This window comes from Colossoma macropomum, unplaced genomic scaffold (assembly GCF_904425465.1).
Source record: "Colossoma macropomum unplaced genomic scaffold, Colossoma_macropomum, whole genome shotgun sequence".
Taxonomy (NCBI): Eukaryota; Metazoa; Chordata; class Actinopteri; order Characiformes; family Serrasalmidae; genus Colossoma; species Colossoma macropomum.
In genome coordinates, this window is record NW_023496045.1 from 456,684 (window position 1) to 477,092 (window position 20,409).

At 38.2% G+C, this 20,409-nt stretch overlaps 2 protein-coding genes across 2 annotated transcripts in view; one reads left to right on the top strand and one right to left on the bottom strand.

Moving 5' to 3' along the window:
- LOC118804405 (kelch-like protein 25) overlaps nucleotides 1-535 on the bottom strand; it is a 32,959-nt gene extending 32,424 nt beyond the window's left edge. The window contains 1 exon segment of the mRNA XM_036564911.1: nucleotides 398-535. The gene's annotated coding sequence lies outside the window, so the exon portion shown is untranslated.
- A 10,852-nt stretch (nucleotides 536-11,387) lies between these two features.
- LOC118804408 (cytosolic carboxypeptidase 4) overlaps nucleotides 11,388-20,409 on the top strand; it is a gene marked incomplete at its 3' end in the record, with an annotated part of 291,416 nt that continues 282,394 nt past the window's right edge. Inside the window, exon 1 of the mRNA XM_036564921.1 lies at nucleotides 11,388-11,581. Coding sequence (XP_036420814.1) covers nucleotides 11,479-11,581 — 103 coding nt within the window. The remainder of the gene's footprint in view (nucleotides 11,582-20,409) is intronic.

Below are 20,409 nucleotides of genomic sequence, written 5' to 3' on the forward strand. Positions count from 1 at the left end.
CTTAAATGGTACAGCGATTACGTTCCGGCGGCTCAGTCGGTTTCCTACTCGCCAGCTTCTTGTGCCAATTCTGCCATCCCACCTTAAATGGTGCAGCAGTTACGTTCTGCCGCCTCGGTCAGCTTCTCATTCGCCAGCGTCTTTCTTCGAACTTCCCCGGTCCACCTTAAATGGTACAGCGGGTACATTCTAGCGCCTCAGTCAGCGTCTTATTCGCAATCTTCTTGTACGAATTTCCCGTTCCACCTTAAGTAGTCCAGCATTTACACTCAGCCGTCTCCAGCCTCAGTGTAACTGCTGCACCACTTAAGGTGGACCGGGAGAATTCCACTTCGGCTTCGCGAAGACTCGTCAAAGTGGCTGCAAGATGTACCTCAAAGGAATGTAGTGTACTTACAGAATTACGGACAAATTCCAGTATGTCGCTACGAAGGGATCATAATTTTATTCCCGTGTTTTAAATCGACGATCTCGGCTTTAACTCGACTCTCCTCCGGCGCTCCAGTCCGAACAAACTGAACGAAAACAGAGATGTGGAGCCTTTATGTCCAAAAACAGGGGGCAGCGCCGTTAAAACGTGAGTGGCACGGGCTTCGACCAATCAGCGTCAGAGGAGCGTTATGTTAATAAGGGGAATACCCAATAGGAGTTTGGACATTTTAAAGCGAAGCCAATCGTCGCTCAGAGAGGGCGGGGTTTCGGTTGAGCAACAAAGAAAGGCGGTTTCTTACATTATACTATATTACATTATATTACATTATAGCATATTATATTATAATGCGATATATTATATTACAGAATATTGAATTATATTTATTGAACTGCATTATATTATATTATTTATTGATTTAAGTATTTTCAACAGCACAAATATCACCAGCATCACTCTCTCGCTTATTCTTTTATTCAGTTATTTAGTTTAATTAATTTTTTTCAGTATATTATAATTATTAGATAGCATTATGTTATTCCACTCAGTATTTTTAACATTACAATATCAACACCGGCACCGTAGGACGGTTTAGAGTGGTTTTCCCAGTGAAATAGAGACTTATCACGCCACCTAGAGGAGGAACACAGTGCTGCAGCCACAGTCCACTGATGGAAGCTCATGCTGTACTTTCAGTATTAACTCTGAGCTCTGTTTTGTGTTTGGGAAAAGTGTGTTTTTACTATAACTTGTCCCGAAATTAACTCCAAAATTGACCTGAAATGAATGCTTTTCACAGCATTTACAGTGTCCTAGCATAAATACAGCTGCAATAATTTTTGCACCTGAGTTTGCACGTTAAGTTAATAAATAACAAGTGAAATTAGTCTTTACGTGAGTTTATGTTCTCTTAATATATGTAACTTTTGTTTATTTCCCCTCAGAAATTAAACAGTTCTTTTTTTCTGACCTACAGTCCTGTATTCATACCATTTATATTGTAACTGCTGCTGTAACTACAACAGAATTTGCGTCTTAAAGGACAAACAAACAAATTGGTAAATAACAAATTAAGGTATTTTTAGATCAGTACGGAGCTCTGATGGTGACATCCTGTATAAATAAAAGTAATGTGTGGCCATGACTTAATAAGGCGTGGGAATGAGATAATTAAATCGTGGCCACAAATTAGTGATGCGTGGGAACGAGATAATTAATCCTTGACCTCAGCTTAGTAAGGCATGATCTCGTTCCCATACCTTACTAAGTCATGGCCATGCATTATTGTTATTTACACCGATCAGGCATAACATTCTGACCACCTCCTTGTTTCTACGCTCATTGTCCATTTTATCAGCTCCACTTACTATATAGGTGCACTTTGTAGTTCTACAGTTACAGACTGTAGTCCATCTGTTTCTCTGCATACTTTGTTAGCCCCCTTTTACCCTGTTCTTCAGTGGTCAGGACCCCCATGGACCCTCACAGAGCAGGTATTATTTGGGTGGTGGATCATTCTCAGCACTGCAGTAACGCTGACATGGTGGTGGTGTGTTGTGTTGGTCTGAGTGGATCAGACACAGCAGTGCTGCTGGAGTTTTTAAACACCTCAGTGTCACTGCTGGACTTAGATTAGTCCACCAACCAAAAATATCCAGCCAACAGCGTCCTGTGGGCAGCGTCCTGTGACCACTGATGAAGGACTAGAGGATGACCAACACAAACTGTGCAGCAGCAGATGAGCTATCGTCTCTGACTGTACATCTACAAGGTGGACTGACAAGGTAGGAGTGTCTAGTAGAGTGGACAGTGAGTGGACACAGTGTTTAAAAACTCCAGCAGCACTGCTGTGTCTGATCCACTTGCACCAGCGCAACACACACTAACACACCACCACCACGTCAGTGTTACTGCAGTGCTGAGAATGATCCACCACCCAAATAGTACCTGCTCTGTGAGGGTCCATGGGGGTCCTGACCACTGAAGAACAGGGTAAAAGAGGGCTAACAAAGTATATGTATATGGTATGTCACCAGCAGGGCTCTGTAGATCACTGTAATGTGTTTGTTTATTCATTTTTTAATTAACTCTGCGCTTTTTTAATGTTCTGGTTTAAATACAGCAGCAACGTAGAATTTGCATATTGAAGAAGGATGTGGTTTAGCATGCATGCATACTAATTTTGTGAAATATAAGGTTCCTCCAAATATTCCTCCAAAGTCCAATTCAACACAAACTAAACCGTATTTAGTAAAACGTGTGAGAGCATTGATTTTGCAGTATCTTGTTTCTAACTGTAAATCACATTATTGGATGGTAATATAACAACATAATGGTGATATTGCTGCATTTCAGCTCTGCATTATGCAGCAGTGGAGTTTTTAAATGCTTCTATGAGTCCCTGTGGCTTCATTTTACATCAGAGCTGTTGACGCTGATGAAATGCATCTCTCTGACCGAGTCAGTTGTGCTGGGCTTTGTTTCAGTCTGGCTGTATCTATGGGTTTGTAGGTCATTCCAGCTGGATCAGTACTCCATAGGATCAGGACGTCATTTCTTTTACAAGGCACAGCTATCCGTGCAATAAGAAACATTATACAACAGTTAGTTCTGACCACGCGAGCTGATTGGTTGAGAGGTGTTCTATCTGTGCTGTTATTTCACCATAACATCACGTTTTTTTCACAAACACTGTATCACTCCGCTGAGACGCCGTTGCTAAGCAACAACTTTGTCAGCTTTAGGAGATGCTCAAGCCATTGAACGTTTTTACTTCTTACTTTGCCACAAACAGAAAACGGACACTTTTAAGATCACATTTGACCGACAGCCGATTTGGTCAGACTCTGAAGATGAGACGACACTAAATTCCCAAACTGTCATCATCACTGAGCAGCTTTTCAGTCGGCAGCTGTGACAGAACAACAGCTAAACAACCTGGAATCAGCCAGAAATGAACCCAACACCATTCGCCAAACTAAATGGGCTGTAAGATGCTTTACAGACTGGCTGGAACAAAACAACATTAATACTGATCTGGCAAAAACTGACAAAACTGAGCTAAACTTGATATTGTGGCAGTTTTATGGCTCAGTCCGATTTGGTCAGACTCTGAAGATCAGACTACACGTTTGGCGAATGGTGTTGGGTTCATTTCTGGCTGATTCCAGGTTGTTTAGCTGTTCTTCTGTCACAGCTGCCAACTGAAAAGCTGCTCAGTGGTGATGACAGTTTGGGAATTTAGTGTAAGGAGCAGCGAGTGGGCGGAGCTCGTTACTCTGATGTAGCAACAAGCTGCTCGTTAAGGAACTATAATTTGGTTGAAGGAACTGCGAACATTAAAACATATTAAACGCCGCGTTCACGGCCCAGTTTATTAATTTATTACTTTATTTATTTAACTGTTGTATAAAAGCAATAGAACACTCGAGGAGTGTGTTATCGCCAAAAACATCACGGCTGTGATGATCTACGGCGACCAAATCACAGCCGTGATGTTATTTCGCAATAAAACACTCCCTCTCAGGTTCTACTGCTTAAATAAGCAAGAAACAGTACAATAAAAAAGGTTTCTATAGTTGTATAGTGTCCTGTAGTGAACTGTAGTGATTGTCTGAACATCACATAAGATTTAGTAGTACTCGAGCCTGGTCTCGGTCTCTAGGGGTGTTGGACTGCAGGTAATGATGGACTTGACTATCCAGGGCCCTCCCTGGATCAGGGGCCCTCCAAAAGACTCTTGCCGTATTACAAAAAACTTTTTTTTTTGTCTTAAGTTAAGACCTGATTGGTCAAGATAAGATTTTCCACAAATTTGTATTATAGACACAAATCTGATCTTAATTTAGGATTCGTACCTCGCAGCATCTCCAGTTGGGAAATCTTAACCTACACAATCGGAGTCGACAATCAACTGTCATGTCTGTTGCCTAGCAACTAACCATACGCACACAGCTGAAACGTAAACACATCATCAAAATAATGTTAAAAATGTAAAGCGTGATAAACTGTGAGTTGTGAATACTGTGAGAGCGCCCCCTGCTGTTTATCAGAGCGTCGCCGCTCCCCAGTTGCAGTCTCCATTTCCCAAACGCTTTAGCCGAGCGCGCTAACGTTACTCCTCCTAATAAACAGACACACATTCAGCTCCGTCTCCTCATTATTCACTCCATCACTGTAATATTTCATCATCAACATTAACACACGAAGGTGATCAGAGGGGCGGTGGAGATCGAGTCTGCAGCGTCTGAGATCTTTAAAACGCAGAGTTAGAAAAGAAAATCATCTCACAGTGAAAGCAGAGTTTTACAGTAGAAATAAATGGAGCTCATTATGCTGGTAGTGAACTGTGCTGCTGACACAGCTGCCTAAAAACCATAGAAACGGACCTTAAACGGAAGTGAGGACCCTGTTGGGGTTCATCCTAAAGTTAGGACAGGATTTAGGAGGTTTAGTCTAGTTAGGATGTTTGTGTGATGCTGTTTTCTTATCTGGGGTTAATGATGAGATCATGAAGTTAGGAACTGTGCTTCACCCCTGTCTGTCTCATCTCGCTCTCAACCTAATTGGGACTCGGTCCTGTCTCGGTCTTGGTTTAAGGTGGACTCAGAAATTGTTGTCCAGCTGAGTGTGATGCCTCCGTCTGAGGTAACTGGAAGCTGAATCATTACTGAATCAACAAAACCAGAATAATCAGGATAAATCAGTCCTTTTTCTGCATCAGGGGTTCACAAACTTCTGCAACTCACAACCAAAACAAACAACCACAAGAGCTTCAGAGGATTTAAGTGATCAGATCATCTGTTTCTGACTCTCCTAATGAGAAGCTGATTTGGCAGCTACTGGGTGCTGGATGTCAGGCTGAAGAGAGGAAAACTGCAGATGGAGTTTTCTGAGTCAGCTAAACAGGTTTAGATTCATATTCACAATAATAATAATGATTATATAATAATTATATCTAATAATAATGATAATAAGTATGTATAGTAATATATTTAATATATACATACATATACATTTAAATATTGAGGATCTTCAGCTGGGAGCTGCTTATCATTCTATCTAATAAGTTGTTGTAGTTTTGCTATGGTCTCCCATCATTAAAGGGGAATTCCATCGAATTTTTAAAATTCTGCACAATTTTAGTGAGATAAGTTGAGAGTTGAGCTGTAAACAGAGTGATTCAGAGTGGTTTGGTGTGAAATGGTTCAGATGTCTTTACAGTGGTGGTGATAGGAACCAGGGGTCGCCATGACTACAACACAAATATGGACATTTTATTTACTATCCAGAACCACCAGTGAACCTACACGAGTCTTCTGAGTTTATATGGAATGTTGATGATGGAAAATAGTGGAAAATCTGAAATAATAAGTTTTTAGGGGGACTATTTTGCCTCACAGCGCCCTGCATGTATCCCTCCATAATGAATTAAGTTTAAAACTACATTTGAAGTCAAAATCTTCTCATCACTATCAAAAAAAAAGAGATTTTAGAGGCATTAACCTCCTCAGTCGTCTGGTTCCTATCACCACCACAAGTTCATCTACAATTAATCGTTTCACACCAAACCACTCTGAACAACCGTGTTTACGTCTTAACCACTGAATTATTGAGTTTATATGAGTTTATATGAGTTTTTGTGACAATCCCCTTTAGTAACCATATTTTTCCTCCCCTGTCACTAATTATTTTTCTATCCTTTTTCACTTTATTTTTGAAGTTGGTCTTGTTTATATTGATGCTTACTGTGTTGTTGTTTTGTATAGAGGAGGACAATAACTAGTTACATTATCACACCCCTACAGTCTTTGCTTCCCTAAAGAACCTTTCAATAGATGGTTCTTTGAAGAACCATGTTTGTGAAAGTGCAAGTGTGAGGAGGCTTTTAAGGAACCTCCATATTATTTAATGCTTCTGTACCAGTTAAAGCTTTTTCCTAGAACTTTATATTCAAGAAAACTTATTATAAAACGCTTTGTTGTTTGTAGTTGCTGTTTCTTTTATTTTGTCCCTACTGTGAAATAATAAAAAAACAACAAACAAACAAATACAAAAAACCCAATAAACAAATAAAAAAACATAAAAATTAACACATGATATAAATATGAAAATAAACATAACTTATTCTTGAAAAATAAATACATTTTTAAAAAATGAACAAATAACCAAAAAAATAAATAGGATAATAAACCTGACTAACTTGGAACAAGTTATAACAAACAAACATAAACAAAAATAAATAAATGAACACATAAATGAACAAATATCGCTAATTAAATAGTATAACTAATAAAACTAGGAAGGGAAAGTTTGTGAACGAACTTTAAGTTGGCTTGAAAAAGTCAGTTAATTGCGTTAAACATTAAAATGATTGAAGTCTGTTGACGGTTGTTAAAATGTTGCTAAAATGTTGCTCAGTGGATGTTGCAGTATCCAAGTAGGACGGTGATGCATTGCTAGGTGCTACCGTAAATGCAATTCCACCTTAAATGCTGTGCCACCTTAATTTTAGTGCTAGCTCAAATGTAGTTCCACCTTAAATTCTGTGCCACCTTAAATTTAGTGCTAGCTCAAATGGAGTTCCACCTTAAATTCTGTGCCACCTTAAATTTAGTGCTATGTTAATTGCAGTTCCACCTTAAATTCAGTGACACCTTAAATTTGGTGCTATGTTAATTGCACTTCCACCTTAAATTCAGTGCCACCTTAAATTCAGTGCCATCTTAATTTTAGTGCTACCTCAAAAGGAGTTCCACCTTAAATTCTGTGCCACCTTAAATTTAGTGCTATGTTAATTGCTGTTCCACCTTAAATTCAGTGCCACCTTAAATGTAGTTCCACCTTACATTCAGTGCCACCTTAATTTTAGTTCTACCTTAAATGGAGTTCCACCTTAAATTCTGTGCCACCTTAAATTCAGTGCCACCTTAATTTTAGTGCTACCTTAAATGGAGTTCCACCTTAAATTCTGTGCCACCTTAATTTTAGTGCTACCTCAAAAGGGGTTCCACCTTAAATTCTGTGCCACCTTAAATTTAGTGCTAGGTTAATTGCAGTTCCACCTTAAATTCAGTGCCACCTTAAATGTAGTTCCACCTTACATTCAGTGCCACCTTAATTTTAGGTCTACCTTAAATGGAGTTCCACCTTAAATTCAGTGCCACCTTAATTTTAGTGCTACCTTAAATGGAGTTCCACCTTAAATTCAATGCCACCTTAATTTTAGTGCTACCTCAAAAGGAGTTCCACCTTAAATTCTGTGCCACCTTAAATTTATGCTAGGTTAATTGCAGTTCCACCTTAAATTCAGTGCCACCTTAAAAAGTTATATCAAACAAACATATAAACAAAAACAAATAAATAAATAAACACATAAATCAACAAACATCACCAATGAAATATAACTAATTACATTATAACTAATTAAATGATAAACACAATGTGAGCTTGGAAAAATTAGAATAAAGAACAAACAAACATTAATAAATAAACAAACACAATTAAACTTAAAAAGCACATAGATAGACAAAAAAAAACAAAAAAACAAATAAATAAACCTAATTGGAACCTGGAAACTGTACAATAAATAAAAAACAAATATATTAATGACTCTACCATGAACTTGAATACAAGAAATTGTATTTTAAACAAATAAATAAACAAACAAACATAAAAATTAACACGTAATATAAATATGAAAATAAACATAAATCATGTCACTAATTAAATAATAAACACAATGTGAGTTTGGAAAAATTAGAATAAAGAACAAACAAACAAACAAATAAATAAACAAACACAGATCAATCAAGCACATAGATAGACAAATAAATAAACGTAATTTGAACCTGGAATATATATATATATAAATTGTGTATAAAATAAACAAACAAACAAACAAACAGGGATGTGGTGTGGAGGCATCTGGCTGAGCCTGGCTCTCCACTGGGGTGCTGAGCCGAGTCTGGGGAGATAAATTTGGAGATGATAAAATCTTCCGCGCATGAAGTTCCATTAAAAGTGGACACAGAGATCTTCGCTGATCTTCTCCGCTTTAATCCAGGAGACACACATGCTGCCACCATTAAGATTCCTCAGTCTGCTCATGAAACACTATATTAACGCCAATGCTCAGCGCTCACTGCAGCTTTCAGAGGAATTAAAAGGAGCAATTTGAAAGGCACACGAAATATGAGTCAAATCTAATTTTAACCCATAATAAACCATTCCCATCTTCAGATGGGAGCCATCTGCAGCCTTAAGAACACTGACCACATCTGATATCTGAAAGGCATGAGTTTGAAAATGAGGGAACCGTTCTTCTTTCTACTGTGTGCCACCGTTTTCTGCTGTTACAGTGGAATTTATCATCCAAATATCCTAATCCAAACTCTTTCAGTGTCATTTAAACCCAATATAATCTACAGAATTTAATACTGCGCAATAAAAAGTAGAAGAAAATGAACTTGCACATGCCTGAAATGAAGTCAAATATGTGAAATAAAAGAAAAGTGAATGATAAATTATAGAAGCAGAGCATTAAAAGACCTTTTTGACTGTTGATTCACTGAGTTAAATCACATATGAGGGTGTAAAACTCCATAAAAATGAAAGCAATGATTCACCTGCACTGAGTTTGGAATGTTAGTGTTAATTATTGTATAACAATATAATAATTCTTTATAATAATATATCAATAACATATGTGTTCATGTGTATTTTGGTCCAAAATAATGTTCTCTTCTATTTCCAAGCGTACAAATCCCTGAAAAAGCTGGGTGTATTGTTTTTATTGTCTAAGCTACTTTACTGTGTTAACAGTTCTCCAGTCACATTTGTTTAATCAGTGTATCTTTAAAAAATAGTTCTGAATAGTTGCAAAATAATCAAGTCAAATTATGGGGAAATCTGAGAATTCATGATGCACTGAATCATTTTCTAAAGAATCAGAATCAAACTGAATCAAACCATGCTGAAATTTGAGAATTCATAATGTAGTGAATCATTTTGTAAAGAATCAGAATCAAACTGAATCAAATCAAATTTTGGTGAAATGTGAGAATTTGTGATGTATTGAATCATTTCCAAAAGAATTGTAGATGCACTGAATTGAATCTTGGTGAAATGTAAGTTTTCATAACCTGTACTGAATCATTTCTTCAAGAACTGTCAATCGAACAGAATTGAATCGTGGTGAAATTGAAGATTACATGAGGTGCGAATTCATGATCCACTGAATCATTTCCTAAACAATCATTATTGAACTGAATTGAATCTTGGTGGAATTTGAAATTGCATGAGACAAACTAAATCATTGGCTGGAGAATTGTAAACAAACTGGATTGAATTGTGGTGAAACTTGAAATTCATTAATTGCACTTAATCAGTTTCTAAAGAATCAGAATCAAACTGAACCAAATCATGGTGAAATTCGAGAATTTGTGATGTGTTGAATCATTTCCAAAAGAATAGTAGATGCACTGAATGGAACTGAGGTGCAGTTTGAGTTTTCATAACCTGCACTGAATCACTTCCTAAAGAACTGCAATCGAACAGAATTGAATCTTGGTGAAATTTGAGATTTTATGAGGTGGACCGAAACATTTTGTGAAAAATTGTAATCAAAACTGGATTGAATCGTGGTGAAATCTGAGAATCCTCTGAATCATTTCCCTAAGAATCAGAATCAAACTGAATCAAATTGTGGTGAAATCTCCAAATTCAAGATCCACTGAATCATTTCCTAAACAATCATAATTTTAACTAAATTGAATCTTGGTGGAATTTGAAATTTGTTGATGCATTGTAGTGTTTCACAACTAAATGTACTTGAACTGAATTGAATCGTAGTGAAATTTAGGATTTCATGAGATGCACTGAATCATTTCCTGAAGAATTATAATCAGACTGGATTGAATAATGGTGAAACTTGAAATTTCATGAATCATACTCAATCAGTTTCTAAAGAACCAGAATCAAACTGAATCAAATTGTAGTAAAATCTGCAAATTCATGATCCACTGAATTATTTTCTAAATAATTGTAATTGAACTGAATTGAATTTGAAATTTATTGATGCATTGCACCGTTTCATAATGAATCTTACTTGAACCAATCATGAATTGCACTCATTCGGTTTCTAAAGAATCAGAATCAAACTGAACCAAATCATAATGAAATTTAAGAATTTATAATGCATTAAATCATTCCTAAAGAACTGTAATTGAACTGAATCTTTGTGAAATTTGTGATTTAATGGACTGCATTGAATCAATTACTAAAGACTTGTAAGTGAACTGATTAATGGAAAAATTTGAATTTTATGATTCACTGAATAATTTCCTAAAGAATTGTAATCAAACTGAATCGAACTGTGAAATTTGAGATTTTACGATCTGCAGTGAATCAGTTCTTGAATCAGAATCAAATGGAATAGTTCTGAGCTCTGAGATTTACACCCATAAAGTAAGGTCAGTGTTTTTCACACAGTTTAAATCTTTGCGAAAATTCTCCAATAAGCATTCTTCACATTCGGTCTGGCACTAAGCTCTAAGGTCAATCTGAGACTGTAACACTGACCCAGAGATGGACACAGCCTTGATGGATCACTCTGGTGAAAACGTGTAATTAGCAAATGAGCCTAAGCAGCTATTTTAAACTTTTGCCCCCAGAGCTATTCGGGGGGGCTATGAGAGGTGCTGGGAGATCCCTTAGCCCCTCTGGCGTGACAGATTAGACCAAAAATAGCGATAGTGGTGATGTTAGAGGATCTCCATAAATTTTATCCCAAGGCTAGCAACAGTAAACACTACTTAGCCGTATGCAAATCAGAGCATGAGGCTGACGTCAATGGGGTGGACTTTCCACCAAGTGGTAAAATCTGAGCCATAAGACATTTTAACAAGGCTTTAAGTTTTGTGGAAAGACTTTACAGGCTTTCATTCATCAGCACAGCGTGAGCATCACAGTGGAGAGGTTTCTCTGAGCTGTCTTCTCTTCTGCTGTTCATTTTAGTCGTTTTTTAAAGTTCCTGATTGCTGTTAGTGATGTCTGCCGCCGTGCCTGATGACGAGAAAACTGCTGAAGCTGCTCCAGCCTGGAAGTTCTGCAAGTCGTCCTTGGCGCGAAAGCTGAGACAGCACCTAAACTGTGAGTACAGGTGTGAATATTTACGAGTGAGGAGTAATTAGTGTGGTGAGATGTTGATATGCAGCACCAGCCAAATGTTTGGACCCACCTGACTGGATAACTGGAGACGTTCTGATCTGCAGGCTTAAGATTGAATGCTTGGGTGAATGTAAATGGTGAAGCTGTACGGATTTATGTTAATGTTTATGTGCAAAACAAACATTTTCACTGAACTATATGTTTCAAAATGCCTCCAACAAGAAGTGGTTCTGAGTCAGTGTGGTATGATCATGAGTCTATGTTCTCTACTCCTGTCGGAAAGGCATCTCAGGTGGTTCCTCATGTAGCTGCTTTTCAAATCTATGCTGCTGACGTGAGAAAGAAGAAGGGTCACTTATCCGTATGTTATGGTCTTTCTCATATGTAGCATCTTTCTGGGGGAGTATTATTGAACATCTGTCTAGGATCACGAATGTTAATACACCACTTTCTTTACGACTAATGATTTTAGGTGACACCTCTGAATGCAGACTCAGCCAAAATGACTTTATCCTCTGCACTCGTAGCTAAGAAAACAACTTTATATTCATTCAAAGAGCAACAAGCACCTTCTTTAACTGCATGGAAGTTTTTTTACTGGAAAATGTGGTACCACTTTAAAATAAGACAACCCTTATAAAGCGTTTATGAATGCTTTAAAAGTAATTTGTTAATGGTTCATGATTTGTTACTGGTTAATTGTTCATAAGCAGTTATTACATATTAATAAAAAGGGGCAAAAGCATGCTGTTGTATCTGAAGAACATGGATATGTAATGAAGCTGACAGGTCTAATGCTGACTGATGCAGAAGACAAAGTCAGATCAGCACAAATCTGAGGTTTATAAGTATAAATGAATGAGGGTTCAGTATTAGGCAAACAACAGGTGTTTATGAGTTATTAACCATTAATAAACTCATTTTAAACCATTCATGAATGCTTTATAAGGGTAGTCTTATTTTAAAGGGGTACTAAAAATGTACTACTGGAACAAGTGTCCTGTTTTTTTGACCCAATATGTAAATTATACTGTGAAATGTGGAACAAGGCTGTAGAGTATTTAAACTGACTTGTAGCTTTGTAACACTTTGGTTTATTTCTTATTGTTATAATTATTATTATTTTTTAAGAACTCTGGAAGTAATTTATGTATATTCTCCTAGAGATCTCTAAATGTGCCTGTTTGTTTGTCAGTTACCGTGAAAACAATAAAAAATCAAATCTTTAAATAAATAAATAAATGAATAAATAAATAAATAAAATTAAAAAATGTAGCTGTTTGAGAGAACGCCAGTAGAATCTAAAGCTGTGTCCAGTCAAGGAGTGTGTTTACATGCACTTATTTGATAATCCGATAACTGCAGAAAATCAGATTTTGTCAGTAATCCGATCAACACGTTTACATGCTCTTGAGTAATCAGATGATGGGGAAACTCTGGGTCTACATGAGTCAGACAGTAATCAGATTTCTGCTTTACAACTGGCCAATAAACAATAAACAGAAGAAGACATGATGTAAACATCACATAACCTCAAACTTCATGCGGCGGCTTTTTCTAAAACATCATGCGACTTTATTTGAAAATATGAACATACATCATCTAGAAGATGAAGAATATTTAAATCCTTTATTTCGTGTTTGGTTTCAGCGCCACTCCAACAGTGTTTTGTTGTATCTCGCAGCGACGCTGCTGGTACCGCTGTCTGATCTTGCGCATGCACAGACTGAGAAATCCGAAAGAAATCAGAGTAAGAGTTTACAGGCACTGAGAAATCTGATTACTGAGCTAAAATCCAGCCTCTTTATCCAATTTCTAGATCGGAGTATGGTGTTTACATGACCATTTGAGTAATCGGATAACTTCAGAAATCTGATTATGATCGGATTATTGAGTGCATGTAAACACACTCAAGGGTTGAAAGGGGGGGTATAACGCCATGTGCATTTTTCAGGGATAAAAAAAGTAAAGAGAAACTGTCCTTAAGTGAAAGCAGACTTAATTACATGCTTTCTGACACTGAATGACACACAGTTACCTAAAAACGTCAACAGCTTCTCGCAGGCTGCTAGTGGGTTTAGCTATGCTAATGTACTTTAGTCTGTGTTTATAGAGAACAGTGAGTCATACAGAGTCAGAAACCACATGATCACGACTATTAGAGATACTGGACAACTGTAAAACTGTTTGAGGCAGGTGATAATTTGCATAATGCTAACTGCATGCTACGTTAGCCTCGGAGCTCCAGTGCTAAAACTAAAGAAGCAAACTTCAGACACCAAACATGTCTTGGGGGATCAACTACATGATGAGAAAGGGGGGTAAATGGGCTTCTGTTCCTTTCAATAAGCTGTTAGTAGTATTATCCTGATCAACAGCATTGATATAAAAAAAATTACAGGAAATTCACAACAATATATGACTGGGATATGGCTATTGTTATCATTGTATATTATTCCTATGTTGTATTTGCAACTTATTAAATTTAATAGGAATAGCTATGTATCAATTCTGTAATGATGCTGTCATAATAGCTCATTAGGCTGAATGAATAACCGACTCTAGTTGTAGGTATTGTGATATAAACTGAGTCTGTTCTACAGTTTCTCATTAGGCTGAATGAATAACTGACTCTAAATGTAGGTATTGTGATATAAACTGAGTCTGTTCTACAGTTTCTCATTAGGTTGAATGAATAACCAACTCTAAATGTAGGTATTGTGATATAAACTGAGTCTGTTCTACAGTTTCTCATTAGTCTGAATAGGGATTTTAGCAGCATTCTGCAGAGCTTGTCCAACCTAGCAACAGTAACTATGAAACAACGTGGAGCATGGATATGTCACTGTGGTGCATTCCTCTGGTAGATGTCTGCTGCCGTATCGGGTCAGCCAAGAGCCGCTGGTGTCTGGTCCAGCTGGTAGTAAAGAGTCAAATAGGTGGTCAACTGAGCCCTGTCGTGGTTAAGCTGTCCCAAATTTAGCCGCCTGGAAGCTGTCAGTGAAACTGTATAACACGCTGAGGACGGCTCGTGATCTGGCAGCTCACGGATTTTCAAAATAAGTCTATGGAAGTGCATGTGTCAGTGTGAGTATTTAGATATTTGTGGGGACCAAAAAGTCTCCGGTTAGATGAAAACAGGAACGTTTAGTGGTTTTGGAGACATTAGGCTGCTCTCCGTGAGGAAAAATGATTTTCCCCTCAAAAAATTGTAGATTTTAATAGAAAAAGTAAAAGAGGATTGAAATTGAGGGTAAGTTAATGTTAGGTTAGGTAGAGCATTGGCATTGGCATTTACACCAAAACAAACTCGTGTGTTTATATTTGAGAAGTGTCTCTGAGTGTCATTGAGGTCAGATAGCTCAGAGAGGTCATGGGGTATCGTCCAGAACAGTGGACACAGTGATCTTGGTGTGCAAGCAGGATGAAAATAGTTGCATTCCTACACTGTGAGAAGTAAATAATAACCAAATAACGCCTGAGGTCGTCGTCATTTACATCTGTTTTTGTCTTTTAATAAAATAATATTATGATAAAACACTTCACTTCTGCTCAGATGTCCTTAAACAGCCCATATCCTGCATTTATCTTTTACTGCTATAACTTTTGTACTTTTATTTTATCAGTGAACTAGGCCTTCAATTCGGGCCATAAATGCCAAAACCCGGTCAAAACACGAGGAAAAACCCACCTCAACAATAATGCTAACTTCTGTTAGTGTTCCTTTAGGATTCTAGTAGGTTGTTAGCGCTAAGCTAATGGGGGTTTGCTTGAACACTAGACTCTAGTTGGCTTCTTATTTAAAATGTCCATTCCAACCTTAAACAGTGCAGCGGTTACATACCGGCGCATTTAAGGCTCATTCATACTCATGAAATATGGATATGGATGGAGCCTTCTATCCATAATCTGTGTTCATTTCGTCCATATTTGTGCATGTTTTCTAAAAGCTTATGAATACGGACGAAACAAAGCAGCACCACTAGAAGCTGTGGGGTCAGTGTAGCCAGTAGTTCACGCAAAACACAATCAATTTCCCTCATTGGTAATATAAGTGAGAAGAATTCTCCATTCACATGTCATAAAGTATTTAAAGGCCTCACAGACCACTGCCGTCTATAAAGCGACCTCCTCCACCGGCTCCAGAGCCGGTTTATGAGGAGACTGGCCACTTCCTATTTCCCCCGTTACATCAAAAACAGGACCGTGAGCGAGTCCTCAATAAATGGGAGTAAACAGAGCTAAATTGCTAAAGACAAGAAGTTAAAATAGTTTCTAATCACTGAAGCAGAACTTTCCTTTGATTTTAGAAAGTAGAAGGATGAATTTCACTAAAAAAGCAAAGAAATCTCACCTGTATGTTTCCTTTTTTCTACAGCAAACGGGTTTTGGGCAGCAGGACACTAACATTACTGCTACTGAGTGCTGATTTGTTGGCAACCTGAGCCGCCACATTGGCTGTTCGCGCTCACTGACGTCATGGACGTACATGAGGCGCCGTTTTAAACTCCTATGATTCGAGTTAAAAGCTCTTAAAAAATGTAACAGCAGTGTTAAAATGTTTTACGCTGCTCTGTGTTCAGAAATGAATGCATTCTTTCATGTTAAAAATGTTTGAACATTTATAAACTAAGATTTTGCTCAAATGCTTCATATTAACCCATTCATTTTGGACGTTTCTAGTGTTTGAGAAATCCGGAAGACATTACAGAGTGGAAGTTCTCCTCTCTACAGGTTCTCTGCCGTTGCCATGTTTGTTGTTGTCAGAAACTTTTTATTCTGCACTGCCCTCTAGCAGATGTACTGCTTAACATCCATGCCAGCGTAAAGGACGCATGCAAGTATGTGGGCAAAGACGGTTACATAGTTTGAAATGGATGTGTTCATTTCTGTAAGTAAAGGGGGTATACAAGACCCTTAATGCACCCGAATTTAACCGCTGCATTATTTAAGGTGGAATGGAAAATCTGGATAAGACGCTAATTTCAGCCTCCTCAAGACGTGTTCAAGCGAATCGCTATTAGGTTACTGCAATCAAACTTCCTATCAAACTTCCCCATCATCAGTTTTTGACTGTTCTAGAATAAACATCAACATTTAGAGGTTCTAAAATTATTATGATGTTTTATTAGAGAGGCCTGGCATAGATTTGCTGCTACTGTTTTCCACTTCTAACAACCTATTAATTAGCCTGCCACTCATATTTATTCAGTCAAGCAGTCGTATCTAGAACTTCCAGAAGGCCTACACTTAAAAATGATGGTTCTTCAAGTATTCTATGGTAAAGAAAATGGTTCTATATAGAACCATGAACTCTCAAAGGACCTTTTGCATGATAAAAAGGTTTTTTGCCCTGTTAAAGGGTTCTTCAGATTGATGGAGATGGTTCTATAGAGAAGCTTTTTGGAAAGGGTTCTATATAGCACCAAAAAGGTTCTTCTTTTGTCATGATGTCAAGCCTTTACCAATAAAAGAACCATATACAGCCCATTCTCCACCAATCTGAAGGACCATTTCACCATGCAGAGAACCACTTAAGCATGAAATAGTTCTATATAGTACTCAAGGTTCTAAACAGATTCATTGCTGTTACTAAAGAACCATTAAAGTACCATCTTTTTAAGCATGTATGTATTAATGCATTGTTATGAAATTCTGCTTTTCAAAATTTTTTTTTTGTGTCATATATCATATATTAAATTAAACATAAATATTTTTAGGCTCTCGCGCTGCCTGCAGTCTGTTTTTCCATATTTCTCTGTAAACATACAAGGTTTTAAATCAGCTTTTACCTGCATTTTACTGCAGTTCTGAGAAGCTTGTTGAGTCAATGCAAATGCAAACGCGGCCGTTCCGCCGAGGCTGGTGGCTGCGTGAGTTTAGCTTAAGGTCAGAACGTAAAGCATGAGCGTCTGCAGAACAGAAGAATACACCTGAGAGCGTTTCCACGTCTCCGGAGAGGAGAAATTAAAAGTGAGCGCGTATTTAGTTTCCTGCCATCTGTCACTGTTTATTTAGCGCTGTCCCTTCAGAGATTAGACAGACAGGCTGAGAGTCGACTGTGGGAAGGCAGTGTTGCTCGTGCATTTTCCTCATGAAGCAGCTGAGCTTAATACTAAACAATGAAGCAATTATAGACCAGCAGCCGTATTACAGAGCCCTCCTATCTTTTACTCTTAAGATCTGACGGGTCAAGATAAGATTTATCACAAATCTGCATTATGGAAGCAAATCTGATCTTAATTTAGGAATTTTATCTTTTATTACAGCATCTTATCTCCAGTTAGGAAATCTTAACTTACTCGATTGAAGTCGACAATCAGCTGTCATGTCTGTTTCCTCACAACTGACCATAAACACACAGCTAAAACGTAAACACGTAATCAAAATAATGACGAAAAAGTTACAGCTGCTGCTGCTGATGTAAAAAAGGTCAAACTAAACTAAAGTGTGATAAACTGTGAGCTGTGAATACTGTGAGAGCGCCCCCTGCTGTTTATCAGAGCGTCGCCGCTCCCCAGTTTCAGTCTCCATTTCCCAAACGCTTTAGCCGAGCGCGCTAACGTTACTCCTCCTAATAAACAGACACACGTTCAGCTCCGTCTCCTCATTATTCACTCCATCACTGTAATATTTCATCATCAACATTAACACACGAAGGTGATCAGAGGGGCGGTGGAGATCGAGTCTGCAGCGTCTGAGATCTTTAAAACGCAGAGTTAGAAAAGAAAATCATCTCACAGTGAAAGCAGCGTTTTACAGTAGAGATAAATGGAGCTCATTATGCTGGTAGTGAACTATGCTGCTGACACAGCTGCCTAAAAACCATAGAAACGGACCTTAAACAGAAGTGAGGACCCTGTTGGGGTTCATCCTAAAGTTAGGACAGGATTTAGGAGGTTCAGTCTAGTTAGGATGTTTGTGTGATGCTGTTTTCTTATCTGGAGTTGATGATGAGATTATGAAGTCAGGAACTGTTATTCTGTAATAGCTACTGTCCTGAATTCAGTCCGTACTGAAGTCGTCATGGAGACTAAACAGATCAGATTTCAGAGTTAGTATGTGTAAACATGCAGTGCCTTTTTATATTTTTATATTTTGTTTCGTTCGCAGTTCACTGAAAAAAGTTGTTTTGTGTAGAGTCTTGTTTCACAGAAAGGAAAAACAAACTTAGCCAAAATGCTAATCATATGTTTTGTTTGTATTATTATGATTTAGAACATTTTCCAACCTCTCTTTATTCCTTACAATTAAACAGGCTGTTTTCATTATTGTGCCTTTGAGACTGATATATGTCAATGAGCTGTGTTCTGATTGGCTGAACTATATTGCATCCAGGCTGAAACACTCCTTATAGCTTCTTGTTCGAATTTTCTCGCTCCACCACTCTGTGTGGGTGGTCACTGTCTGGGGAAGGCAGAAAGAAAATGTGGGGATGGCCGATGTTTTCACAGGGCGGGACAGCATGCACGTGCAGCCCGACAGGCTATTATAATAAAAAAAAAACAGAGAAGCTCAGATTCTATACACACACACACACACACACCCACACAGAGGGGCATGACATCATTGTCTGCTCAGGACGCCGTTACTCCGCTATGTCTTTATATAGAAAACAGTTGTTTTCTGCTATATTAATGTTTAAAATGTTGTATATATCACATTAAAAGGCTGCAGTTGGCCACAGCCATGCTGTACAATAAGCTGTAGGCCACATGTGTCAGGCTCCAGTCCTTGTGGGCCAAAACACTGCAGACTTCAGCTCACTGCCTCATTAAACACACCTGATTCAGCTCGTTAGCTAATTAGTAAGGCCTTCATTAACTGAATTCAGAGTGTTAGATGAGGTTAAACCCTAATCTCTGCAGCACTTTGGCCCAGAAGGTCCCCAGTCTGACATGCCTGCTTTAGGCTAACCTGGCTCTACACTCAGCTCTCGGTTCCAAGCTCCCACTGATTAGTTCTTCCTGTTGTAACACATTAACACAGCGAAGGAAGGCTAGCCCCGTCTTCACAATAAGGCTACGTTTACACAGCAGGTAAAAGTGGCCCAAATCTGATTTTCTCCCCAGATCAGTGAACGCCAGTCGCTCCCGGAGGATCAGCTTCATCTTCACCAGCATCACAGGAGCCATCATGAAGCTTCACTTGTTGACAGCTGGGCTCATCACCCAGAGTGTGTTTGAGTTCGCCGTAAAAAGGGCGCGTTATTCGGCCACGGCCACTTCTTTGGTTCGTGTCCTCGGATTCTTTAAACTGTTCTCTGACGCTGCAGCCTCGGCCTCCTCCGGCCGCGTTCAGCCAGTTCGTTTGAAACCTCTTCAAACTGGTACAGAAACATCAGCCTAAATGTTTGAGTCTCAGCATTGCTAAATTATGACCAATGTCGTGTTGGATTGATGTAAAAGTTGCATGAATTCCGATCTGGAGTCACATTGCCGCAGATCGGATACGGATCGGATTTCAGTACCACATATGAAAGAGTCTCAAATCAGAATTGAAAATGTCAGATTCAGTGTTTTTGCTGTTCACACAGACACACAGACACACATCTGTGTCACATATGAAGAGAAAGATCGGATTTGGGCCACTTTTACCTGCTGTGTAAACGTAGAGTCGTTGTCAGAATACTGCTGGAAAACAATAACCTAGAATTAACACGCAGAATATTTCTTGAACATGCTACAATATTTTGGGTTTCAGTTTTTTTTTCAAATAAATAGAATTTGTGCACTAAAATTTGCAAAAAAATTTTGGTGTATTTTCTGTACAGGATGTTTCACTTCGCCCGGAGTGTTCAAACTTTTGCA